This window comes from Haliaeetus albicilla, chromosome 7 (assembly GCF_947461875.1).
Source record: "Haliaeetus albicilla chromosome 7, bHalAlb1.1, whole genome shotgun sequence".
Lineage (NCBI taxonomy): Eukaryota > Metazoa > Chordata > Aves > Accipitriformes > Accipitridae > Haliaeetus > Haliaeetus albicilla.
This window is the reverse complement of record NC_091489.1, coordinates 7,078,060-7,105,988: the sequence shown is the minus strand read 5'-3', so window position 1 is coordinate 7,105,988 and position 27,929 is coordinate 7,078,060. Positions and strand designations below refer to the sequence as shown.

Genomic DNA, 27,929 nt, shown 5'->3' with positions numbered 1-27,929 from the left:
AAAACATTAATCCCTGGAGATCTGCAAGTTTCACATACAAGACCTATATCACATTAAGATCCTGCTGTAGCCAGTGAAGAGAGAGGAGGAGATCAGTCAGAGTCTGGAAGTGCCTCTTTCATCACCTGCTTCATCAGTTGTCTGAGAGAGGGGGATAAATCTCACTCTGGACGTGCCTGTTCTTCATCAATAACTATAAAAGGAAGCAGTGGTAAATATCCCAGACTTGGCTACTCTGGCTTCTAAATGTAATGCCTCCCCAACTCCTCTTTAGTAGAATGACCACAGTTTAATTACACTGATTTACAGAACAAACCAAGAAAAGTGTAAAATCCTTATAGCTCAGGACATACATCGCCTATCTGAGAGGGTGAGTACATTAATGCCCATGCAAGCTTCTATCCATTATACAGAGAGGCTGCCCTGTTCCTTTTCTTCTGTGTCCATTTGTGGCAGCAGCACTGAGTAAAGAAGGAGTCTGAAATGCATGGCACTGGGGGTGGAGAATATGAAATGCAAATATACAGAGATGAAGTTGCATAGAGTACGTGTTACCAGAACAATTCGCGTTGTTGAAGAGTGGAAAGTGCATGACTGTAGGGCATGACTTGTCTCCTTGGAAGATATAGCATTCAGAAGGGTTTTCCTTATCCATTTCCTGATCCTCTATCTTGGGAAATGCGATACCATTTTTCTGGCAGTACGTAGCTGTTTTCTTGATAGTCTGAGACACAGAGAAATTGTACTCATTTTTTAGTTTGTTTGCTTGTTTCTGAACTTCTAGAATAAATCAATCTTATGTCCAGTAATAAAATTAATTGCTACAGAACAATGGTTGTTAGTTTCTTAGACTTTACTTAATTGTAACGTATAATATACTTAAAAGTCTACGTTTTCCTCAAGCATTCTCTGAGGAACAGACTAAGTCCAGAGTACAAATGAAAATCAAGCACTCACTTCTGGGGTCACTTCCAGCAAGAATCTTTGTTTAACAAATTACAGCTACACCCACAAAGGCAATGTGGCTGACGCTGAAAGATGTCCAAATTAAAGGGATTTGGCATCTCTAAAACAGTCTGAAGACATCACCAGGTCCACAGACTTTCAAAACAAATTTTACTTTCCCAAGCTACCCCTCCTGTTGCTCTACCACTCTGACAAAATTCAACACTTGCTGTATGTCACTTATGTGGATCTGACCATGAAAGGGAGACAATAACCCACCTGATTCAAGACACACATTAACTTTAATGTTGCCTTGATTTTGCGTGAAAGCATTGACTGGGGTAGGTGTGTTGGGAGCTTGCACAAACTGAGATTTTCTGTGGTGTCCCTGAGAAATATTACTCCCAACTGTTTAGGAGTTGAGGAGAAGGAACAACCTTTGAGTCCTTTTCACTCTCTGAATGTGTTTGCAATATTCTGCTCTAGATGGCACAAGGGTGGTGAACAAGAGCCACTTTATGTAAGCTTCCCAGAGTAAAAGGCATCTTATGCAATTCATTCCAACAACCCCTCCACAAAGAATGCACTTCACAACCAAAGATCGGGCCTTAGGCACTAAGAACACTACTGGACTCTCCCATAGACAGGCACTTACTGACACCTTGGTATTTCTGTCACAACACCAAATTGTCTCGGGTGTTAAACTACAGATTTATCACTTTTCCTTAACCACTATTGGGAAAAGGTGGAGTTGTAGCTAAAGACATGATGACTCTTGTAGTCACAAAAGACAATCAAACTTCTCACAGCATCTTCCTGGAATGATACCAAATAGTAATAACATTTTGAAAGCCTAACAAGTTCTTTTTTAACTCAAGCCCCCCAGATTCATCCCCTGGGCTTATATGTTTAAACAGAAGCAATTACAGAAACAGTATTGTACATTTATACTTGTTTGTAATGAAATTTGTTTATAAAAGGAGAAAGGAAATTGAGTATATTAGGAAGAAAAAGACTACACAAAGGGAAGCCGACCAAAATTCTTACAGATACTGATACCAGATCTACTCAAAGGCAAAAGATCTGTTTTGCTGTAAATACTGTCAAAAAGTATTCTGCATTTGATAGGGCCCTCTCTTATCTCTAATAAGGGTTTCTGCTCTTCTTCCTTGCAGAACTACATTTTCCAAACCCCTTTTCCTTCATTCTTGTTGAGGTGTGAGCTGGTAAGGACCAGATCCTTCCCATGAGCTCCATTTAATCTCAGGCCTTGGTCTTCAACCCCTACATGAGCTATGTCCTAGGTGCACTGGTCTCCTGCTCAGCCACAGTGCGCCGGTTTTGGCTGGGATAGAGTTCATTCTCTTCATAGTAGCTAGTATGGGGCTATGGTTTGGATTTGTGTTGGAAACAGTGTTGATAAATCAGAGATGTTTTTGTTATTGCTGAGCAGTGTTTACACTGACTCAAGGCCTTTTCTGCTTCTCACACCACCCCACCAGTGAGGAGCCTGAGGGTGCAAGTAGTTGGGAGGGGACACAGCTGGGACAGCTGACACCAACTGACGAAAGGAATATTCCATACCATATGACCTCATGCTCAGTATATAAAGCTGGGGGAAGAGGAAGGAAGGGAGGGACGTTCGGAGTTCTAGTGTTTGTCTTCCCAAGTAACCGTTAGGCGTGATGGCGCCCTGCTTTCCTGGAGATGGCTGAACACCTGCCTGCCCATGGGAAGTAGGGAATGAATTCCTTGTTTGCTTTGCTTGCACAGGGCTTTTGCTTTACCTATTAAGCTGGCTTTACCTCAACCCATGAGTTTTCTTACTGTTACTCTTCCAATTCTCTCCCCTATCCCACCGCAGGGGAGTGAGCAAGCAGCTGTGTAGTGCTTAGTTGCCAGCTGGGGTTAATCTATGATACACAGTCATGCCTATGCCTTAGCCTTCTTGATTTGGGCCCTGTCCCAAAGGCTGACTTTCCAGCTTGAACTTGGAATGGTGTCATCACTACGGACCTGCCCAGTGATCACTGGACTGGTTACCCTCAGCAGACCTGATCCTTGCTGCCACCAACCCTGCTCCATATTGACTTCCCAAATTGACCTTGGACCTGCCTCATCACAGCAAACTTACTTGATGATTCCAACCCTTGTCTGAACCTGACTGCCATCTCCAAGCATGCCCTGTTTGACTCACTTGGACCCTGTGAAACTGAGCATTGTCTGGCAAGGCCCTGCCCTGCCTGCTCTGGCTCCCTTTCCCTCAGGAGCAGCTGGCCTTGCCAGTTAGCTCAGGCCTTCCTGAGTTCTGTGCCAAGCACCATGGGGCCTGGATGACACCTGTGTAAGACCTTGCCACTATGACTCCTCTTGAGGGCTGATCCTGGCCCTGGGCTCTGATGTCCTCATGCTGACAACCACCTACCCATCCCCAGGCTCCTGAGCAATGTCCTTCCTCAAGCCTGCCAGCCCTCCAAGGCTTGCCAGGGACAGCTCAGAGGACCCCCTGCCCCCCTCTCTTCACTCTCAGTCCAGCCTGGATCCTGGCCTGAACACTCTTACCCAACACCAAATCTCTCGTGCCGTGTTCCCTTCCCAGTTACTAGTCCCTGCCCTGGCTCTGTGTCCCCTGAAACAGCTCACTGACAACTACAGTGACGAAATCACGCTACAGCAAGGCCCTTCTGAACCCAGACCTCCCAAGCATGAGGAAACACTTTACTGGGATGGAAGGCTACTGCCAGGGTCCTGAATGAACTAATAGGCCTTAATGGTCCTGGGGCCTCCACCCGTACCCTTGCCATTGGTCCAGGGTCCTCACTGGTGTTGTACAAGTAGCAGTGTTCAGCTCAGGCACAGTTGTGCCTGTCCATGGACTCCACTGATCCACACTCTGACCCATGGACTGACTTCCCAGCTTGACCCTGGACCTGCCTTTTCACCATGGCCTTGCCTGATAATCTGGACTCCCGATTGATCGTGTCTGCCATCCTCAGACCTGCCCTGATTGTCTCTCCCAGGTGCTGCAGGGCTGGACCCTGCCTGGTGAGGCCCCTGCCCTGCTTGTCATGTTATTGAGCCTGGCTCCCTGTGCCTTAGGGATGAGCTGGCTCTTGCTCCTCCCTGACAATCTTATCTGTAGTCAAATGGAAATGGGCACTTGAAGAGATCAGTTAATCTGTTTTCAAATCCTACTGTAAGAAGCCCAAAGGAGCCAGAGACTCCAGATGCAGCTGCCTCCACTCTCCCTAAAGTGACCACTCTGAAAATACCCAGAGAGGCAGTAATCTGACATATACCAGCACATTTTAAATTCTTATGAGGCACTTAACTTCATCAACTTGGAATTTCTTTTGGAGGTTGATTCAAATCAAACACTATGTTTGGAAGGAACTACAGCAAAAAAGGGTGATAGTTTTGTATAGTGTCCTTCCCCCACCTAATTCCCCCAACAATATGGAAGAATTTAATGTCAACACCTTGTTTCCTCATCCCGATCAGCAGGATGAGGTTCTCTTTGATGAATGTTATCAACTGCCGTTATGGAAGGAGTAATATCACTTACAGGCAGAAAAATTCTAGTCAGCCCTAAGGCAAAAGGGAGGATAAGAAATTTGTGAGCTTTCCCCCGATGCACCCTTGATAGCCTGAAAGCTTGATAACCTTTGTAGGTTACCATACAACACCGGTGAGCAAGACAGACAAAATGGCTCATGTTCTAGAAGTATCTGTTTCTGCCAACCACCTAGAAAAGAAGCCCAAACAATGGGATGGTCAGTGTACCAACCTGTCAGAATCTGTTCAGACACTTCTTTGAAAATTGCTTTGACAATGATTGTAATGCATTTCTGCAGTCCCCAACCCAATGACCCCAAAGGAGGGTCTCCAAAGCCATAGACACATATGTACCTCAAAAGGATCTCCAGAGCTGAAATCAAAGGAAATTATCAGATCTGCTCGCCGCTTTGCTCGAAGGACCAGAGGATAGGCAGAATTTATTGCCAGGCCAGCATCAATCAAAGAGATGAGTTTGGTTTTGACCAGGTAAGAGGACTGAAAGTTAGCTAATCAAATGAAAAAAAGCAATGAGATCTCATAAAGACGTATATGAATAAATATATACATGACCAGCCCCGAAAGAGTACATTGGTCTTCACTCATGATGCACCCCAAAAATGTACTGAAATCTACCTTTCCTTGCCTCTCCTGCCCAACCAGATGTCCAGCTGTGTTCTGACAAGAGGAATCCACATTCCTCTGACCTACCTCTCTCTCTGGCTAAGGTCAGTTGCAGACCAGAATTCCTGATGGGCTTTTTGGAGGTCAAGAAATCACACCCCTAGGACTATGCACCCATAGTTTTAAGATTAGAAGATCTTTGAGAGGAGAATGAATGCATGAGCCAGCTAGATATCATGACACCTAACTGCAGTTGTCTAAATGCAGGTTTCCACTTATGCACTAGGTGCCAAAGCTTCCGTTATTGTAAGTGAACATCCAGCTGGTGCAGGCAATGGAATCTAGAGACCAATGTTACTGCTCATGCATCATGAGCATAACTCAATTTCATAAACTTAGCTGTCCAGTTCCAACTCCTTAGTTTACTTCTTGTGTCCTCCAGGTTCTCCTCCAAAAGGGCACAGGGGTCCTATAGGTCTTCCAACTTAATGCTGTTGTCCCTTGTACAAAGGGCAGTTTGTGGGACATTAGATGCCCGTATTCATGTGACAGAAGTGAGCTTATATATCTGCAATGACGTTGCAGATCTGGATTCCCATAGTGTGAAATAATTCTGTTTATGACTAGTTTATTTGCTGCCTGTAATGGGATGATGTTAAGAGAGGGTGGATCCTGGAAAGGAAAGCTATCTAACTCACCATTTTAAGATGGTAAATGGCAAAGACAGTTTTCTTGGTTTAACATCACACAAACACAGCATAAAAGCTCTGCTAAACCCCATGCATCCCATAGATCTAGCTGGATAGCATAGCCACTCTGTATTTTCTGAATATAAACAAACCATGATTTCATTGGATTTTCTTACGGCAGTTGTAAAGGAAGTTATTCGTCGTTCCCCATTTCCAGGTCAATGCACATTGGATTGTTTTCAACACCATCTTACTGACACCCCACACCGAGCCTGGGAAGAGAAAATAAATTCAGAACATAATTGAATCTAGAGAACTTCACTTTTCAACTGGTGCAACAAAATCTGGGGGAGATGTGTGGTGTTAGAAGAACATATGTGCAGATAGTGTATAGACAGCCTGAGGGCCAAGGCCTGAGCGCTTCAGAAGAGGAAGAACTATGCTTTGCACTAGTTCAAATAATTAACATTAAGCAATGGAATCTTAGTACAGCTGAAACAGATTTGAATAAGCCACTCAAGGCACAAACTATACAGGCCTTGGGCCCTACACCAGCTGGCACATTCACTGTGCTTGAGGCTCACAGGCTCTGGAGTGGACTGGTTACGCCAGTGCTGTACAAGAGTGAGGCCTGATCTTTTCTGGGGCTCTTACAGCATTCTTGTGGTTCAGAGGGATTGTTATTCCTCTTCATCTTCTTTCCAGCTGAAAGTACCCTGAATAAAGCGAGAGCCATGCTACAGCCCAGTAGAATGACCTGTATGAGGTGGGATAATATTAGCGGAGAGCCATGAGGGCATCAAGAGATCATGTGAGAGAACGTGAGAAGATCAGCCCAGTGAAAGAGTTTGGAGAACTGTATTGCGCAGACACGGACGATCCAGGCCTTACCTGTGAACACACTCCTTGCAACAGGCATTGGAGAGAATAAAGACCCGTCTGCAATGTCCAGATTTAATCTCAGAGTACTAGTCAGTTCACTCCAGAAGGAACTGACCAAAAACTGCCCATACACTGTGGATGATGGAACTAGCAGAGCCCTGGATCTAAACAGATAACGTACCAGCTAAACAGTGCAAATGTATTTGAGGAATTTCAGCGTGAAATTTTACTCTGCAACTTATTTGTGTCTTGCTTAGGCCTCTTCCTGCTCTCTTTGATGCAAATCCAAACAGTCCTCATTTCACCCACAACCGAGTCTATTAAATATTGCAGATATAAGCTAAATGAGTCCAGTTTGTTGTAAACAAGCTTCAGTTTAGGTAAAAGGGCAGAAATGCTGATCGGCTGCCAAAAAAAAACCAACCCACAGGAAGAATGGAGTTGACTGCTAAGGAAAACCCAGTTTTGCTTCAGGATGTCTTGGTTCATGACTTTTTATTTCAAAATTTCTCTAGTGATCGAAGTTCCAAATGATGCTTGAGATCAGGGCACCCTAGGGGTCCAACAGCTATCTACTCAGTAATCCACTACCTGCAGCTGCCAAGATCCTATACTTCATCAGTTTGGGATGTCTAAGAGGTCTTGCTGACAACACAAGCTCAGTCAGGAGCAAAGATAAGTGAGAAATGGTGACTGTTCAGGATTAGGCCTCTTACTATATTTACTTAGGTAGGCAGATTCTAAATGCTTTCATGAGACCTGAAAGCTTTGTGAATACTGGAAACTAGTCCCTGGATGAGAATATCACTGGCAAGTATTCTGCAACATGGTTTTCACCAGATCTTCCTACAGTGGCTGCACCCAAGATTTACACTGGAATTCAAGTTCACAAAACTCCAAAGCTGGAATTTTTCAAAGCACATACAATACAAAGAGTAATAAAAGATACTAAAAAAGAGATAAACTTGCCTAGGAGGATTTCACTGTGTGGTGGTAACACTCCTTCTAGAGTACCTTCTTCTCCAAGAAACACTGAGGAAGGTCAAGTGGAAAAAAAAGCACAAAACCCAGTCACGTTAGAGAAACAGATACATGGCAACCTACAGGGCAACTTTTTACTACAAATGCAGGTGGGTATTTCTACCTGGGATGGAGAGGGCATCATCCTTATGATAAGCATTAATGTACAATACTTGCCTCCAAATTCCTTTTCTATCTCTTTGGCCAGTTCAGCACAGCTTTCCATTCTTTCCTTCTTGTTTTTCATTGCCCAAGTATTACACATTTCAATGCACAGCTGGTAGGATGCACTTTTTTCCTTGTCTTCTTAGAAAGAGAGAAAAGAAGAAAATGAAAATATGAGAATGCACAACAAAGGAATCGCCATTTGTAAAACCAGATTACTGAGAACACAAGTGCTTAGAAATCTTAGCATCATTCACTTGCCTGACCATATATTCAACAATTTCTTGAAGACTTCTGTAGGATCACTCCCACTTACAGCACACAACTGAAGGTCTAGTAGAAGAAGAGAAGCCTCATAAACAGTGAAGTTACCTAAACTGCTCCCTAAGAAAGATAAGATTAAAGTTACATCTTACCGAATTTATCTTACCAAACATCTGATTAGCCCATAACTGACATGTGAATTAGTGAAGATGTAGTCCCTGCATTCAATGGAATCTGTAGAAAGACTAACCTCATTCCTCTTGTGCTAAAGAAGTTTAAGCTGGTGAGAGGAACCATGTGCCAAAGTGAGTATTTCTCTCTGTTGACAGTAAAAACACCTAACCCTAAGAATTCACATCTGGGCAGCTGCACAACCATACCAGGATTCAGATGGCCTTTGTGTTCATCTTGGAAGAAAAGTTCCATGAAAAAAAGTAGCAGGAGGAGGAACACAAATATAGTTTGGATTAAATGGGAATTTTCTAATATGCCTCAAATACTTCATTCCCATTTTGAATTTTTAAATAAATAAATAAATACATACATACATACAGGAATAAGAAATGTAATGATGATTTGAGTAAAGCCTGGTGTGCTTTCTTCCAGTATTACCAAGAATACTGTGGGAATGCATTTTGTATTTTTCTGGGGCAAGCAGAAAAGAATGCTAAATTTAAAAAAATAATTAAAAAACCCCTAAGAAACACAATAACCCACCAAGTCTGTGTGAGAACATATCTTCATCTGAGTAAACACTTCTTTGTAGGAACAAGGCGAGACTGTCTAGGAAGAAATAAAAGGATAATTAAAATAAGAATACCCTTTGCAATAAAATAGTCATTGTCTGCCAGTGAAAGACATCAGGAAAGCTAGCCATGCACCTAAACATAGATGTACAGTGCTATTTCGGATTCCTTGGAGGATCTCACCTGCCTTGTGGCTGACACTCCAGAAGAGTACTAATCTCCTGCTGGTTCTGTTCTTCACTCATAGCTCTGCGTTTGATGCCTCAGATACCTGATGGCATCTCAGTCACCTCTATTATTCCCCCAACTCCCTCCTACCTCAGAGTTTAAGATATCATCTCTGATGCTTCCACATCACAAAGAATCTGATGTGAAGATCAGTCCACATTCACTGACATGATATTTACACTTTCCCCTGTGGTACTGGCAGAGGTTTACCCAACCAAAATTGGACTTCTACAGTCCACGCTCATGTTACCATAAATTTATACTCAATGGAGAGGCATTTCCAGACAAAGTTTCATCACATCTTTATGCAGTACCTAAATGTATCTGTGAAGAGCACCTGTGAAGTTCTTCTTTCTCACTCACAACGACACCTTAAGGTGAGTAACTCAAATGTTTGTAACAATGATGTAAATGTCTAAAATGATGTGCAAGAAGCAGTGTTTTATTTTGGTTGTTTTCAGAGAAATTCAGCTGAGGTTGGAAGGGACCTCTGGACATCACCTAGTCCACCTCCTCTGATCAAAGCAGGGTCAGATACAGCAAGTTGCTCAGGTCCATATCCAGCTGGGTTTTCAAATTGTTCCAAGAATGCAGACTCCACAGTCTCTTTGGGAAACCTGCTCCAGTGTTCAACCATCCTCACAGTAAAAATGGTTTTCTTATGTTTAAATTGGATTTCTTGTATTTGAATTTATGTTCATTGCCTCTTGTGTTTCAGTAGATATTACTGAGAAGAGTCTGATTCCATCTTCTTTGAATCTCACATCAGGTATTTATACTAATTGACAGGATCCCTCTGAGCCTTCTCTTCTGCAGCTCTATCAGTCTCTCCTCGTATGAAAGATGCTCCAGTCCCTGAATCATCTTTGTGGCCCCTTCCTGGACTCCCTCGAGTATGTCCACATCTTTCTTGTACTGGGGAACCCAGAACCAGGCACAGTACTCCAGGTGTGGCATCACCAATGCTGAGTAAATGGGAAGGATCACTTCCCTTGAACTGCTGGTGGTGCTCTTCCTAATGCAGCCCAGGATACCATTAGCCGCCTTTGCCACAGAGGAACACTGCCAGCTTGCATTCAACTTGGTGTTCACCAGGACACCCAGGTCTTGACTGAAAAGCTGCTTTCCAGCTAGCCGGTCCTTCTATTGGTGGTCAGGCTCCTCTGACTCTCATGCTTCATTTGACAGAGCTCTCAGTCCCTCATGCTTGCAGTCTCTCATCTTTCCTGAGCTTACTAAATGTATTCCATAATTGGAAATCTTCAGGTGGAGCAGGAGCCTTCCTCCTGGTGTCAGAAGTCACCAGCTTCCAGTTTTTGCCATCGTGACAGTGTCCACTTCTCTCTGATATGCACAGAGCACTTCTCCTTTGATACAGTTGGAATTTTGGCTCTTCAAGCTGCACAGTCTTGGATAAGATCTGGACAATCTCTGCCTTATCATCTCAGATGCTGTGAAGTCTGCTGACCTCCTCCTACAGAACCTTTACTTTGAGACACAGATCCTCAACAAGGAAAATTCTGCAAGCTCCAAGACCACCTTCTGCTTCCCCAGCCTCAGCAAGAGGCCACAGGCACTGCCTGCAGCCTGAGACCTGCAGAGCTGCAGCCTTCTTTTGTAGCTCCATTTTGATGGAGGCCTCTGACATTACAGGGAACATTACTCCAACAGCTGCTGGAGACCATACCCTGTAATGTGGAACCATAATTGCTGAGGGTGTGGATGCTGTCCTCAGCAGAGCTGCTGGCCCCCTTCTGTGTGAGCTGCTGTGCAGACTGCTGCATCTCTAGCCTGCCACTGTTACTTGTGTTCTCGGAAGAGTTCACATGGGGAAATATACACTAGGCTGAATGATTCTCATGTTTTATCTTAACCCTGTTCTTTAAACTGATGAGTATTTCAATCTTTCATCACAGAATCTTCTTTCATTCTTGCCACTCTCCATAAATGTATTTCAAACCACCATCAGCAAACTTTCTTGGCATTCTGCTGAATGCTGGAAGAAGGGTGATTAGAGTACCAGCGGAGCTTCTGTAAGGCATAGCTGTATATCTGTTTGGAACTAGAGGACTGCAGGGATTACTTGAGGGTAATGTGAAGTATGTGCTCAATTTCAGCAGGTACAACAACTGATTTGACAGAAAAAAGGTAGTACCTCGTATAAACTTTAGAATTTCTTCTATGCTTCCAAGTGCACTCCCCCATAAGCCTGAAACAAAAAAGAAAACGTGCTTGAAGTGATTGCTTTATAACAGTCTCACTAAGAATTCAATCCAAGTTTGCCTTTCAGTAGTACACTTCTCTTAACTTTCAAAATCTGTAAGACAGATGTCTAAATCAAAACTCCTTGCCTAGTCTTCCCTTACTGTCTGCTGAAAGGATTATACACCTCCTGAGATTATTTACTCCCTCTTCCTCCTACTGGGTCTACATATTTTTGTGGACCAGCTTTTTAAGTTACTTAAGGCCTGAGTCCCCTGGAAAACATCAGGTACTCTCACACATCAGAACTCTTGGTCAAGCACTTCGCTGGGCCAGGCTCACACATGAGCCTGAAGGCATAAGTAGTCTTCATGGATGTGTTGTGTTTATTTTATTTTTTTTTCCCCTTCTGAGTGAATTAAATAGTAAGAGCTAGAGTGCTTTTTGTTTTTTTCTCTCCTGTTTCCACACCCCCCACCCCCACCATGATGCCAAGGGTGTGTTTTGAGGACACTGGGGCATGAAGTCATTAAATGCGAGATGTGTTTAAGGATACCAGATACATTTAGTTGTGTCACAGACAAGTGAGATGAGATTTGCAGCTATACTGCTTAGGTAGGGAATGAAAGAATTTTGGACCTGGACTGAAACAGAGTGAAGCAAATCAGCAAAATAGGAGCTACCAGTCCTCACAGTAGGATGTATCTAATCTAATTTGGGAAGCATCTCTCCCTGTAAAGTGAACATGCTGGGATTACAGAATATTTAGAAATCCAGGCTGGGACGAAATATAATTATATTAACTTCAGTAATCTACAGTGTATGTCTCTAACTAACCATAACAACCACAGAAAATTGGTCAATGTAGACAGTGGGGTGTAGACAAGCATTCAGATGTTCCAGTTTGAACGTTCAAAGTGAGAAAAACTGCTCTCCAGAATTCATATACTATTATGCATGCATTCATGCAATAATAGATGTATTCCTGTTACTTACAGAAAGATACAGAATAGCTAACCATGTCTTTTTTTCTACAAAGCAGAATTAGGAACATTCACCTTGCATGTAACAAATGTGTTTCTTCTTCCCCCTTTTCTTCAGTTTACCATTCTCAAATTCACTTCCAAAGAGTTTGGTACTCACAAAAGCACCCAAGGCAGTATATCCAACCTCATGTGGCGTGAATTCAAACCAGGTCCCTGAGAAAAATCAAACAGCTTTGTCACTCAATATTTGGAAGCATAGATGACCTCACTGTCCCAAGGTGGCATTTTGGCTGTTTTTCTCTTCCTTTCTAAAATCCCCTGATATTAGCTGACAAGCATGAATCGGCATATGGGGAACAAACTAAGTCATAAGCATGCTACTACCTGCTCTTTGATATGCTCTTGGTATCCTTCCCACCCTGGCCTCCGGCTGCCACACCAGAAAGGTCTTGGTTTCCCACAGATCATGTGTCATATTGTACAGCTCTATGCAGACCTCTCAGATGTGTTTGATATCTCAAAGGCCTCCAGATGCTTATGCATAGGTGACAAAGTAATCCTGTTCACACAACCTAAACCTGCCCTAAAATTCTTCAGAGTCAACAAAGAGGAAGAGACTGGGCTTGATTCAAGTACCCACAGATATGTAACTCGGAACCCTTGGTACCTAGGGACCTGTGGTGAACTGAGTCATCTGCATGAGGCCAACAGTTATGACGCAGGACTGAAATAACACTCATAGTCTTTTAGAAAAGTAGATAAAGTAGGCAGAGTATGGTAAGGCATTTCAAATGGAATCACAAGCCTCTGCGTGGACAACTAAATGAAGTCTGTCTGCTCCAGAGAGACATCGATTATTTTAACAGGTATGGAAAATAAAATTTGGTAGCAATGGTGAAACTTTTTGTTGGTTGTGACTATTATCCCGCACCCACCAGCCTAAAGTAGAAAGCCACCTACTCTCCAGTTCATAATCCCTTCCTTGATCACATTTCCTTTCCAAAATGAAGTTCCCAGTTCTCACTCAGGCCTTCCAGGATTATCACAATTCCAGGCCAGTTTGTGCTTTATAAATCAAGTCCCATCACCTTAAATCAAAGCCTACAGTTGCTAAGTGGAAGGAGATGATCTGCCCTCTGTGCACGGAGGGATAGGGGAGACAGTCAGAGTTTTAAATTGCAGTGAGGGAAAAGTCAGTTTAGTGGGACAGGGTAAAAGTAGTTATTTGAAAGTAAACTTCTCCATGTGAAGGCCTTCTCCCTATCTACTGAAAAAAGATATAGTTGCCTAGTTCAATTTTACAAGCACTGTGTTATTTTGGAGGTCCACATAGGGCTGGCAGATATTATAGAGCATTTACAAGAGATCTGCACCCTGCTGAATACTCAGGTGGAGACCAGGACATCTATGATGGCACTAAATGCCTAAGTTCAGGCTTCTACATTTTGAAGATCTGTTTGATTGACATTTTATTTAATCTGTTCAGCCCATTCTATTGTAGGGATGCCTCACCTTATCCTAACACAAAGGCCGCTTTTACGGAATGTGATTCAGCCCCTGCATGTGCTTGTTTTTCTCCATTATCTATAAACAAAGACATAGGCTGACAAACTGTGATTGGATGTCAGCACAGTTAATGCCTGGCATTAAATTAAAGGAACCTAATGCATGGTATTTAAGATACAGTTAGACTAGGAGCACGTATTTTACCTGGAAAATTTACACCTTCTTCATTCAGTTTTTCCTTATCCACTGCTGCATAAATCGGGTAAGGGTTTATTCCAGTCTCTGAGGCCTCCCTGTGGTCAGCCAGCTCATTCTCATCAAACTGGAAGATAAGTAAGGGCTTCTGAAGGAACATAAAATGCCCCTCCCCTCTGTTATAGCACCGAGGACACCCCCACTTAGGAGACTAGATTAACCAAGGAGTTGGATTAACCGCTTCTACCTTTCCATATCTAGAGATAAGATGTCATGCTCTGAAATATTGCTTTGATTTATACAAGTCCTCAAAAAACCCCACCCACCAAGGTCAAATTTAGTTGCGATTACTCTGAGATCTTCAAAACACTCCTGAGGTGTTTGCAGTTAGCTTCTTACCTGCTGCAGTATTTGGTATACAAGACAGGAGGCCCAGAAGTCTGTGAGTGAGTAATGTTCATCTTTTGATGACTCCTCTAAGGATTTTATTGCCTTTCTGATATGCCAGGAGAAATTACTGAGGTTTTTGCACAGTTCCTTTTCCAAGTACATCAAGTTTTCTGACCATTTCCCATCTCCATACAGGAGGGACATGCACCTTTTAAAAAGAAAGAAAAGTCCTATCTCTAGCAAGACACTTTGCATCATAGAAAAGTGTCATTATTCCTTGATCACTTACTTCCCAGCTGCATACTGATAATGTCATTTAATTAGTTAGATGACCTGAAGCTGGATTTCAGCTGGCTACATGCCATATATTAAGGGTAAATTGCTGCAGGAATACAGGTTTTGCAGAAAGCTTTAGTAGGAAAGATGTCAAATCTGCCAAGACACAGATAATCCATCAAAGAACTCGGAACAAACTTAAACATGTAGAATCATGTCATCATTTTGCACTAGAGACTTGTGACTTTTTTTGTCTGTTATTAGGACCAATAAAGCTGGTACACTTGCAGAGTGACATCATCCCCTACTAAACTTACAGGTCTCAGCTCATGCTAACTACCTGCAGAGTTGTAAAGGCTCACTCTGTTGCAAGACCAACTCCACAGCCTGGTTCAGGTATAAATTAAGGTGTACAACATTACCTTCTCCACCTAGAGCAGCATGCGTCTTGACTCTGTGCAGGGAAGGAGATGTTCTGGATTACTGCAGACACCATATCTGGTACCTAACCATAGACAGTGACAGTTGAGGTGGCCTAAAGCGCTCAAGACTTCCACCCTCATTTGACAGACAATAACATAAGGTCTGTGGAACACCTGTGTCCTCTTGAACCACCTACTGAAAACCAGATGGGATTTCCTCCTAGGGCATCTGAACTGCCACTGGAAGTCTGCCTTTAGAGAACATAAACCTATCCCCTTAAGTAAAATGGAAGGAGAGGTGTGTATGTCATATACAGATACACATACCGACATATCTAAATTTAGGACTGCTAGATGCAGACAGAGTTCTATCCTTGCAGGGCAGATGTCTGTATGTGACCTATAAGCTAGACTGCCTGCACAGTCACTTCATTGTAACGAACAATCCTGGCATGTCATTCACTTGCTGCACATGGGCCTTAAGGCAAAATGGCTCATGTTCCTGAATGTCATTTCTTTTCATTGCATAGAAGATAAGACTAAAAAAGTAAATGAGGTATAAATGTTCAATACCATAATCATGCATATATAATGCCATTTAACCTGCCACAAGGATGAGTGACATCACCACAGATTTGGTAGAGCTGATGCAGTACATGCAGGACACCCAGTGCTCTTCCAAACTGCTAGGGGGCTGGCAAAGTAAGTACTTGAAATGGCTCTAGGTATTTATATTTAGGCACCTGACTCATTCCCATACACTTGAGAGAAGTAGCTTAGTGGCATGGGCCTCTCTTAAATATACCACAGCCTCTATTTAAAGAAGCCCTTGTGCTTCTGAGTAGGATGCTACGTGGAAGTTTTCAACGCTTTCCTGGCTGCTCTTCATGGCCTGTGAACAGGGGGAATTGTCTCCTCCAGAAGGTAAGACTGAATGACCAAGTGAGCTCTTTATTTGGATCACCATTGAGAGACACTAATTTCTTCTTCTCTGGGGATCGAAGGTCAGTCTTGCTGGTCTGTAGTTAACGTCACGAATATTCCCTGTGCCTCCCACCATTATACAGGCAAATATCTCACCCACCACTCGGTTCATCTGTTGTGAGTCCAACACAGAGTTCTGAACAGTGATGAAAGTGTCAAATTGCTATTGAATCTATGGAGCAGGAAAAACATTCATGATCAGACCAGAAAACAGGCACCTACCAAGTGGATCCCGACACCCCACACAGATACATGACAGCATCCAAGAAATTCTGTTTCTTCAGCTCAACCAAGGTTCCTAGCAGGGCTATCATGGCACGCAGGCCCCCGCCTGATCCCAGAACAACGATATTAGGCACATTATTCTAGGGAGTGGAAGACAGAAAACACATTTCTTTTAGAGCAAAGGCTTAGCAAACACACAGGGATAAAGGCTATTGTAATTCTCACCTGGCCTGCTTCCTTGCTTTAGGACACATTCCATAATCTGCCTCTTTCCCCCTATTTCTCTTTTTCCTTTACATCACATTCACAGAATGGGTTCTTCTTTGTATTGTGCTATCACTTGTCTTCCTGGTACTGAAATTTGTTGTGGCTATGTTTCTGTGCTTTAGCTTCAAAATATAAATAAACTTTGAGCAGTACTCATTGTGTTTCTCTAGATGTCACCTCTATTCCTTTTTTGTCACCAGGGTAGAACTATTACAGCCAACCATGGAAATTTCTCAAGAAACATGTTGTACTGGATCTGGCTGGAACAGAGTCAACTTTCTTCACAGCAGCCCATATGGTGCTGTGGTTTGGATTTGTGGCTAAAAAGGTACTGATAACACACCAATGTTCTGATTGTTGCTGAACAGTATTTTCTCTCTGTCCCATGGGAGGGGGGAGTGAGCAAGCAGCTGGGTGGGTGTTTGGCTGTTGGCCAGAGTCAACCCACCATGCATGCCATGAGGATAAAATGAGCATGAAGTCAAACAAAGATGTGTGCAGAGCTATACTCTATGCCTGTGTTCAGAACATATGAAAACCCATGGGGGCCAGTGTTCCTGTATCATTGTATGTGATGGTATGCATCTGAGGATGAAAGGGTTCAAAGGTAGAGATGAAAGTTTGCACAAGAATGCACAGAGTGATTAGAGACATATGTGTTTGTGCATGCTTACTAGGATACAAACACATTCAGGTGGTTAACTGTCTGTGTCTGTTCCACATGGCGTATTCATATATACACATATCTGCAGATTTATAAAAATATGCATGTATATAATTATATGTAAGGGCAAGTAGATTTACTAATTAATTAGCTGATAGATATGAGAATTGCATCTGGGAATTCCACTGAAAATTCTGTGTCCTGCTCCCTTTTCTCTCCTTGGAAATTCCCAGCCTGAATCCTTTTCCCAGCAGTGGACAGAAAGCCTGCACTGGAAAACTTGTGATGACAGATGATGCTTCCTAGGGACTGGACCTCACCTCAGGTGGCCCTCTGTGTGCCATTCACATCACTGGACTGTTATCCTTCTTTCCTTAATAGGACTGTCAGTGCTTACCTGGTCACAATGAATCCCAAGGTTTTTCAGACACATCAGTACTTTTTCTTTTCTCTTCTGAGTGGCTTTTATCTCACCTTCTGAGAGACTGTCAGACAGACGGACTTCATTGTCATCCTGGCATACAAAGGGAAGGGGCATACATTCAGGGTAAGAACAATTCTCACTGCAAGAAAATCAATACATGGGATCCATACAGATGACCCAGCTTTTTACAGACTAGCCAATGTTCACTCTGGGTCAATACCTAACAGCATCGTAAAGAAGATCAGGGAGCCCATCTTTGTATTACACTTTAAATACAGGATGAAAGAGGCAGTATTAATGAACCTCATAAAGAAAGTGAAGAAGAAGGAACACAAACAAAAATTTCAGTTCTTCCAGATTAAAAAAGCCCTCAAAACTCCTGACTGAACAAAATAGTCCATTTTCTAAAAGGAAATGTTGTTTTGCTTGTTAGCGTTTTTTCACAATAGTAACTGCAAATCTGAAATATTTTTTCTTGTTGAAGTGATTTATCAAATTCAGTGAAATTCACTAGTTGATATCCTTGAGCCAATGGTGTATTTTTCAGTTAAAAACAAATGTCTAACTTGATCTAATGTTCACACAGCCTGAAGAAATACAGCTTTCCTACGTTTGTATTGTAGATCAGGTATATGCCTGTGGCAGCATTCATCTCATTTATCATTCAACTTCAGCCTGAAATCTGCAGTCCCCTGAGCATCCTTAAACATCAGTGGAAAGCAAGAAGCACTTTTGGAGTACCGCTCCTAAACCATATTTCAGACAACCCAGAGGTGCCTGTTTAACTCCACTATGAAATGTATTCACAACTAGCTCATATGTAGAAATCTATAATGCAGATGTTTAAGGTCAGGTAAGATGAATCCTACCCGTGTTCTGATTCATGTCCTGGAGGATCCTCTTTAGCTATCATCTAGAGAGGAAGTCTCAAAAAATGGAAATTAGTCCTTACAAATACTTTGTAGAGAAATATTAGTATGAAGTGCATAGAACATCCATTTTAAAAAACGATCATGACACAAGTGTCATAGAATGTGGACAATGAAGCAGTCAGAAGAGGGATTAGGAAATAGAGGGGAAACCCAGGGTAGAAAGAGCATACCTTGGTAGCCATTGAGACGTCTGCCTGTGCTTCCTGGAGACCTAGTGAAAAGGCAATGCACAGCAATTTCTTAGCTCAGAGTATCTTTCAAACTGCAAAGGAGATGAATTTATTTTCCTACTACACTCTTCCAGGGTCAGCCAAAAAAAACAACAAGCAAGTGTTTAAAAGGTCTGAGTAGTAAATATATTGCTTCCCATTAGTCATCACCTAGGATTAATGATTCACAGCCTGAGGGCTTTGGCTGCTCCACCATGTCAATATTGCCAATATTGCACAATTTCCACAGAATGCTAGCATATGAATATGAGACATTTGATGCCAAAAGAATTAATAAATATTGTGTATATCCAAAGGTAACCAAATGACCATCATTAGCTTAAACAGTTACACTACCATTGGCTGTTACTGCTTACTTGACTCAGTCTGATTTGATAACATATATGAAAAAGCTGTTTCAGGTTTCCAGCATCCTGCTTCGCAAGGGGAGAATGGAAGCTTCCTGATACAGGTTGAATATCCTTTTGGCCTAACACCCAGCTGTTAACAACCTAACCTCAAGAATCAGATAAAGAGTAGTCTTATGGGTGTGTGCTTGTGTATATAAAACAAACGGCAATATTCTAGCTCCCTGGAAGTGCTGAATGCTAAGTGCAATATTAATTATGTGCCTGCCCAGTCCATAATGTCTCCAACAGAATTTAAAAGGCCACTACTGCTATCCATAGAGGTTTAGTCCCAGTGTGGCCATGTTTCAATATTCATTTTCTTCTTCGTATCATGACTCATTTTCTGAACTGCAAGTATGGGCCCTTCTTAACAACAAACCTCCTGTGCCAACCAGTATATATCATAATCTATTGACCACAGACAACTGCTGGGATGGCAGCAGTGTAAAACAACATCCACCTAATTTCTCCTCCCACCATTAGAGATGAGCTTAGGACACAGGTTAACTGCTTCCCAGTTGTACAGTCTAAAGCACCAGACACTTATGCAGGTGTCTCCTGGTTTATGCCCACAGTCTCAGAAAAAGCCTATGCAGACCGAATCCTGAGTGGCCAGCACAGTGCTCAGCATAGTCAATAACTATAATAAGTGGAAAACAACAGATGCATAATTCAGATAAAGTGAGTTTTCCTTTGCAAGATCTTAAATAAAAACATGCTTGTATCTCTCCTTTGATTATGTAAGGAACATAAATATCACAATGAATCTATGTGAACAAAATAATTTTCTTGGGGTCAGGCACTTAATGAAAAAGTAACCAAAATGGAGATATAGGAAGGACAATTAGATAACAGAGTCAATGGTTATGTGAATTTGTGCCTTCTTGGTGTGTACTAAAACTTGTCCCTAAGAGGAAGTCTACTTCATCTTTACTATTCCTTCAATCTTTGCCAAGTTTTAAATATTGTGATACAAACTTTAAACGTTGTGATGAAAATCACCCTCTTTCTCAGTCAGATTCATGTTGGTTTTCAAAGTTTTTCACTATTTCCAGAATCTACAATGGTGAGAGATAGGTCACATGGACAACACAGATAATTTTCCAGTAGGAGGTGAGAGACTATCCTAGAGCTAGCTAAGAACACAAATACGTGGTATTACCTCTCCTGGCTTTTGTCCACGTTCTAGGATGTGGGAAATAATATTTATGCCACCTCAACAGAGTGCCCTTGATGCCCTTAATTGATTGTATGGATTTCAATGTTGGCTGAATTAGCTAATGAGATTCCCTTGGGACTGTCCCTGTTGAACTGGAAGGAAAGAAATTGAACAGTTATATAGCATTGCTTTTTCCATGATATCATGTATTAAACAGATTTTCCTCATTAATGTGTATATGCATAGCACACTATTAATAGAGAGCTGGTGAACAGAGATGTATAGCCTACCTTTTAAGTAATTTATTGCTCCTAATTCTTCCACACTGGAGCAGTAATAATTCAACAGAAGGGCTGGTGAGTACTTCAAACTTCGGGGCGGGGGGAGTCCTGGCTACATGAGTTTCTTCAACAAAGTATGTTGCATCTCACAAGAAAAAATTTTCCTCAAAAATCACCCTGAACATTTCCAAAACAGTATTACTGAACAAGGCCTCAGATGTCAGTTGTAAAAAAAGGTGATGTGTCCACTTGTCTATTTCACAAAATCAGATTCAACTGAATAACACAAACCATTTGCACCACTCTAAGGTGGACCTTCGACTTTATGTCAGTTTGTACCAGTTGGGATCTGGTCAGGAAGAGAAGCCCTGCTTCTGCCAGGCCATGGAATGGACAGTGCCTGAAGCAAAATCTCTGGCCAACGAGGATTATAACCAGGGAACATCATGTTCAACCTGCCTGCCTTTCAGTAATTCAGTGAGACTTCCGTGTGGGGGCTGAATGACCCCAGGATTTCTCTAGGTCTACCTGGAAGAGGAAGAAACTTTCTTAAGAAGATCACCGCAATTCCCTCACCAAGTGATAAGGTGCTTATCTCCCTCCATTGAATACCTATTAACCTACCACTCTCAAGCAAGCTGGTGTAATTGTATTGGAGAACCGTGTTGCACAGAGGTACTAGGTGGGCCTTACAATCAAGAAAGATACCTCACTGAGACTACTCAAGGACCAGTAGAGAAGAACAAGAATATGGCTTACACCAAAACATAAATGATGATACACTGAGGTACTGTTGCTCTTAAATTGAGTAGTTAAGAGAGAACAATTATAAACTTATTGCAGAAAACATACGGAAACTCATCTGGAAAACACAACAAAAAACCAGAGAAGTCACCACATATCAATTAATATAAAGCTCCCGCCCAGTCTCATTTTTACTTTTGTTAATGAAGAGCAACATCATGACATTGAGTTGAGTTACTACCATTTTATTCATAAGTGACAGCAGCCCTCTGGTGGGTGCCCATTTTTATTATTAGCTGCAAAGCAAGTGACTGCAATGCAGAGAACTGTGAATTGCCAGAGGAGAATGGGGCTAACCCAAATGCCCTCACAACATTATCCTGCCATGGCTTGTTGAGCCAGGACTCCTTCCTCACTTCATGTGTCCTCCAAGCAGATATCTGCACAAGAGCTGGAAAGGCTCCCCTCCTAGTCAACAGAGAGATTTAGGCATTTTAGTGTAATTAATTGGACCTAATTCCATTTTCACCTGAGAGTAACCATTCTGCCACTGCAGTGCTCTTGGAACAACAGGCTTCCAGCTGCAATGCCAGAGGGAGTGCATTTCATCTATGGCATGTGTCAGCCACACATGAATGGCTCAGATACCTTAGAGTTCTCAGAAGGACGCCGTACACTTGACATGCACCCTTAACATTCAGCCAGAAGAACCTCAGCATTTTTGCAAACATCAATAAAATAAGTGAGAAACAACTGCTTTTGTTTGCATTGCCAGGGAGGTGTGTTAAATGCAGATTTTTTTCATATGCACTCATCTGCTCACTGCCACTTGTGGGTTCATTACCCACAAGCCAAACAAAACCACATTCAAATAAAGAAAGTCATGCCTTCCTAAGATCAGCAGGGGTTGATTTTTGTGGTTCTTAGGAAGGCATGAGCTTTTTCCTCTCTTCCATAAGCTTCTGGTTTTTTTCTTATGTGTTAATCTTTCATGCATCCCTCTGAGCAGCACACATTTAATAGATAATATTTTTTGTCTGTTTTCAGCTATTTCATGCACAAAATTATGAAAAAAAGGTATATGTATTCACAAAGGAAAGAAAAATACTCATTCAGTGAAGGATGTTAAATGAGAGAAATTGTGGAGAGAGAAGGGAGGCTGATAAGCTATGGCAGGCTGCGGAATGATTGCTGGAGGCGACTTATTGATATGTCCCCCTCTTAAGGGAAGGTAAACCTCCAGGGTGGGATGCAGTGCATATACACAAAATCTGTTCCATAATTCCCTAAGCAACATAACCTGCAACCTTAGATGTTAGCAACACCAGAGGAGTCTGGTATGCTAACTCTAAGAGAAACGACACAGAGGGTGGAGTGGAGACACCGCGGCCAGGCTCTGTGATATCACTGCAGGGATAGGGAACTGGAACTGCTGGAACAAGAATGGAAGGTCCCTGCATTGAATCCACTGAAGCAAGGAGGTGAAATAATGGGGGTTCTGTCAATGCTATTGTTTTACTTCTGATTTATATCATAAGTGCCCAGTTCTGGAGTAGTGACATGCTAAATCATGTTCTCTGGGTGAACTTTGCTCATTATAATCTCATTATAATAACAAAACACGCCTCCATCCCCCAAACTACCCACCTCCAAGGTGTGACCACCACTCACTGAGCATGTACTCTGAAAATTGTCTAGCATATACCTTTAAAAGCAAAGCAAGAGAACTTTATAGCAATCAAAGTAAAGGTGTGTATGAGTAGAGTCACTCAAGTGCCACCTAAAAAATAAGAAAATATAAAAGGGCTCAAGAAAAGTGGAATGTTAGGGAAGACACCATCATAGACAAGTTGGGAGGACATAGCTGACTTCTGGGATCAGTCAACAGGCTGAACTTCTCTTCCCCCTATAGAGACAGCTTTTGGGTGAGATTCAAACCCTTGGTTATACCCAGTGCTTCCCCAGGAAACTGAGAAATCTCTGTAAAGTTTTTTGCAAAATTTAATGTGCTTTTATTCAACTGTATTATTATTTGCATGTGCTTTGCAGACAGTGTATTTATCGCCGGCAATCCAAAAGAACCCGTACTGTTGCTTTAATAAACTGCGCTGCTCATTAATCTAGACATGATAGTTTGTTAACACAACCAAACTCCCTAAGTCTGGTAATTCTAGTGCGCTGAACATAGCTAAGCTGGGAGTGCAGTATGCTATTAGTGCATCCCGCATCATGATAGTTCAACATGTTGAACGCAACTGGACTTATAGCATTGAATTGGACATCACTCAGAATTTAAACCTAGTGTCCCCCAGCCCCTCTGACATCTGAGGATAAGCTGGAATACAAGGAGGTTTATTTTCTGCCAAACTTCTTTACCCTTTAACACAACACAGGTGGACACTAAATTTATTTGCCTAATGTTTAAAATAGTCACTATAAAGTTTTTTCTCTAGACAGCACAGATTTTTTATATATATATATACACACTAACTGCAGGAGGAGGTGCAACTCACTCTGGATCTATCTGTTCCTCTCCACTGCCTGTAAAAGAACCCCTGCAGGCAAAGTTCATCTCATTGTTTTAGGTACCAGGTTAACATCACTGGACTTCTTTCCAGCCAACATTTCTATGACTGTAACAATCTCAAATACAGTGAAATAATTTCTGAATGCTGAAGCTGAGAGAAGGCAAATGCCAGAGTAAGTACTTTTTATGATTTTTATCCTAGACTCAGCCTTATGCTTTTAAAATTTGCTAACAGCTTGGAGGTGCTGCAAATTTACACTTCAGTGATCCACAGAATCTTATGTGGTCCATCCATTTTTTAGTCCCACCTCCTGCCTTCGTGAAGGGTCAAGTATGATGATCCCTGCAAGGCAGTTATTTGGCTACTCATTTAAACCTTTTTGAAGTAGATTCCTCATCATCCTTTGACAACCCCTTTTTTCCTCCCTTCATCACCACACTGCAGAATTCCTCCAACTGGAAGGATTTCCTTTCTGTCTCTTGCGTTGAGAACTCAATTTTATTGTATCATTCCATCAGAGAACATATAAAGGAATTGATGACCATTTTATTTATCTCTCCATGTATAAAAAGATTGGTGCTGGTATGATATTGTCTCCTCTTCTTTTTTGTGGCCACAACCTTCTAGACTAAAACATTCGTTCTTCTAATGCTCAATCAGATGGGGTTTCTTGCCTCTTCTTCCTCTCAAAATCTGCAATATATTGCTTTCTACAGATGTACTTTACAAGTGAAACTGAGGAACATGTCTCAGGAACACCAACGGCTTTTCCAAAGGCTTAGAAATCCCAATATGTTCTTGCTGTGACATTTTATTTTATTATCTAATTGCAGAAACTTAGAAAGATGATAGAGAAAGGCTCATGATGGCAAGTTATGCCTAAAGATAGAGCCGTTTGGCTAGGTGCCTGTCATTTACCCTTCAGGGATGGTAATCCCCTTACCTTCCAGATGGACAATGATGCAATAATGCATTCTTTGCACCTAATCAGAAGAATCCCCTTGAATAAAAATGTCGTCTGTATATTAGTATACTATCACCCCTGGTTCCAGTGGGATTTGTTCTAATTCCTGAGCTAAATCCTGATTTGATAATGCAGGGCTATGTCTGAATCTTTGAGGTAATTGGGTAAAAGTGTACTGAATTCCACCCCAAGCAAATTGCTCTTGCCCCTCAGGTTTTAAGGGGACCATGAAAATCATATCTTTTACATCCACAGTAGCCATCCAAGGATGGGCTGTTTGCTCTGTAGTGAAAACAAGATATGTGATAAATGAGATGGCAGCGTGTAGGGGTCCACTATTTTTATTCAATTTACCATCAAAGACCAGGTGCCATTAATTTTACGAACAGGCCACACAGGAGAACTATATGGGGAATGATTCTGAATAATGCCCCATCATTCTAAACCCTGAATAAAAGTAATTACGCCTAATGTGTCTTTAGGGCTAATACAATATTGTCATACATGAATCAAGGAACTTTGGGGTAATTTAGGTGTGGCCTGTAACAGGCGGTAGACCCTTCATTTGGTATTTTTCCTATAGAGACTGCGAAGTTTTGAATCCAAGAGTTTGGCACTCAATGCCTAATGCAGTACAAATGGTCTGGAATTGTAATATATCCATACCTAACGTATTTAAGGTCCCTACCATCATGCAGTCTTACATTTGGCAGGGTCAACTTTATCATAGCTACTGGGAGCTTTTGTCTTTCCCAGCAATCCATGCTATATAAATACTTTCTAGAGTTATCTGGATCAATTCAGGGGTGTCTCTAGCTTTAATGATGGGTATTGAGGCTCCTGTGTCCATGAGAAAAGGGACAGAATATTTATCATTTACCACTAAAGCTATACATGGATGTTTACTAATATTAATTCAAAAAAATTCAGTCACTTCAGACAGGTCATCAAAACTCCCTGGGCTGGGAGTTGGGAGTTCCTCCGTTACTTTCCCAAAGGTGGCGATGGAGCAGCAGATGCAGCAATTTCCTCTAGCACCTTCCCACATTCAGGCTGCGGGTACAGTCCCTCCCACAATTACCCTATAGTTTCCGTAAAGTGGGTATAGGGAATCTGTCTAACTAGCCTGTCATAAACCCTATTCCTTGGAGGGAGGCCCATAAAAGTCTCGGTTCTGGATCTCACTCCTGACTGTCAGGGTGTCTTTTTGGGTGTGATTGATTCCTTTTAATAGGGGTCTTAGAATATTTTGTCCCCATTCTTACTATTCTGACCTCTCTTTGACATTTGGACTATCCTTACTTGCACTTCCTTTTGACATACCACCTTCTCAGGGGTTCCCATAAAGGCTGTCCAATTCTGCAGCCTTTGAGCCATCATGGTGTTCCAGTCATGTTTCACTGTGTAACATTAAGGCCAGGCTTTTTTGGTCCCCCAGGTGCAGCATTTTACAATAGTTTTGAGTTCCCTCCTGCTGTTGCTATCATGGACATCATATTCTGGGGTATAGCACCTCGCTCATTAAGGACATCCTGGGCAGCCAGCATCAGTATCCACTTACCTAGTCTGTCAGGAGTATTCTAAGGAGGGGGAGGGTTATAACCTTGTGGTCCCTGCAGTTGCCTAAGATCATGTGTTATTGAAGATAATAGAGAAAAGGTGTTCTGTCCGGCCCCTGCCCCGGGGTTTTGAAGAAATATCCATCCTCCCAAGAATATTCCACTGGCTTCATTCTGATCAAGAATGATGGCTACAGAAGGCCCCTGCCACCCATCCTACCCAATCCTCAATCAGCTTCTTCCCACACTGTGAGGATGTGTGCCTTAGCTTCTTCTGCACTGTATGACACAGTGGTCATAGTAGCCTGAGGTGGGGTTGGGAGGGTTCCTCCTGTGGCTCTGGCAGGGTCTGGAGGTTGTATTGTGTCAGTTTTAATAATAGGGTACAAGAGGGCCACTGGGGTGGCACCTGTTACCTCATATGAATCAGACTCAGGTAACTGTGTGGCTGAGGTGGGGGCAAAAAGCCCATTGTCATAATCAATATCAGAATCATCCTCCTCTTCATCAGCTCCCAGTACACAGATCTTTTGAATAATCTCACTCCCTGAGACTGCGCGGGTATACTCTCTCTATAGCTTTTGCAAAGCCAGAGGTGTAAGATTAGTTTCTAACCATTGAAGTTGTGGGCTCTTTCTATGACTAAGAGATTCAAAGCTCATGCCTCTGCATCCTTAGCTCACTTTTCAGCATCTTGAACTCACTGCTCAGCACCTTTTAGAAAAATACCTGTGTCCATTAATGTCTCTGGGAGAAGACCAGTGAGGGTTCCCTTGCCTTCCTTTGCTTTATGTTTGGAAGTTTCCTGCCACTTCTGAAATTCTGTTCACAGCATCCCCCAGTCAAGACAATTTTCAATGATCCATTTCCTGTCCTACCACGGTGTTTTCCATCCCCTATTCTCTTGCATTTTAGCTGTTCTTCTACAGCCTTCTCTATGACCTGTGTATTTACAGAATCCCACTTCTGAAATCAGTTAATGTCACGGTCACAACCTGTGAGGGTTACCTGACCTGTGGGGGTGTAAAGTTTGCGAACATCATTTCACAGGATTCTGTAATACACAAGGACATGGAAGCTTTGTTTCCATTAATTACTTTATTACAAATTACTACTAGTAAAGCAAGTATATATTGTAAGTTACTACGAAATTACTGCTAGTAAAGCAAGTATAAACTTATGATCATTTACCTATATGCACACCTATATATATATACATATTGTTTAAGGTGTTACTGGTATGGCACTCACCAAACAACTCCCAGGAGTAGAGCCAATCAACAACAGAAAACTCTCACTTCAAAAATGACCTGTGACACAGAGTCCAGAGGCAGCCAGGCATCCAAGATGAGGGTCTGGTATGTCTGGAAGATCTCATGCAGAGAAGCTCACATTAGGTAGATAGTGAGTTACTTTTATATCTTTGGTGTAGATACGTAAATGGGACACCAGCTCCTGGAACAGTTGTTGCTGACTTCTGCTTT

The 27,929-nt window shown here is 42.2% G+C and overlaps 1 protein-coding gene across 1 annotated transcript; it reads right to left on the bottom strand.

The window, feature by feature from the left end:
* Positions 1-17: 17 nt before the first annotated feature.
* PLA2G4C (phospholipase A2 group IVC) lies at positions 18-27,835 on the bottom strand. Its single transcript, XM_069786862.1, has 15 exons — positions 27,697-27,835; positions 18,762-18,802; positions 17,633-17,749; positions 16,302-16,444; positions 14,407-14,605; positions 14,017-14,134; positions 12,379-12,519; positions 11,274-11,327; positions 8,862-8,927; positions 8,142-8,264; positions 7,893-8,018; positions 7,665-7,727; positions 5,990-6,085; positions 4,855-5,009; positions 18-724 (listed from the first exon to the last, which is right to left on the bottom strand). The coding sequence occupies exons 2-15, from the start codon at positions 18,771-18,773 to the stop codon at positions 380-382; spliced, it is 1,758 nt and encodes a 585-aa protein (XP_069642963.1). The 5' UTR covers positions 18,774-18,802; positions 27,697-27,835; the 3' UTR covers positions 18-379.
* Between the last annotated feature and the right edge of the window lie 94 nt (positions 27,836-27,929).

What these genes read in the sequence shown, in the direction of transcription:
- PLA2G4C (XM_069786862.1), bottom strand. An exon ending in AGAAGGTGTAAATTTTCCAG is followed by an intron (nt 12,520 to 14,016) that starts GTAAAATACGTG and finishes GATTTTTCTCAG; the next exon opens with GGACCTGGTTTGAATTCACG. An exon ending in AATTCTAAAGTTTATACGAG is followed by an intron (nt 8,928 to 11,273) that starts GTACTACCTTTT and finishes ATTTCTTCCTAG; the next exon opens with ACAGTCTCGCCTTGTTCCTA.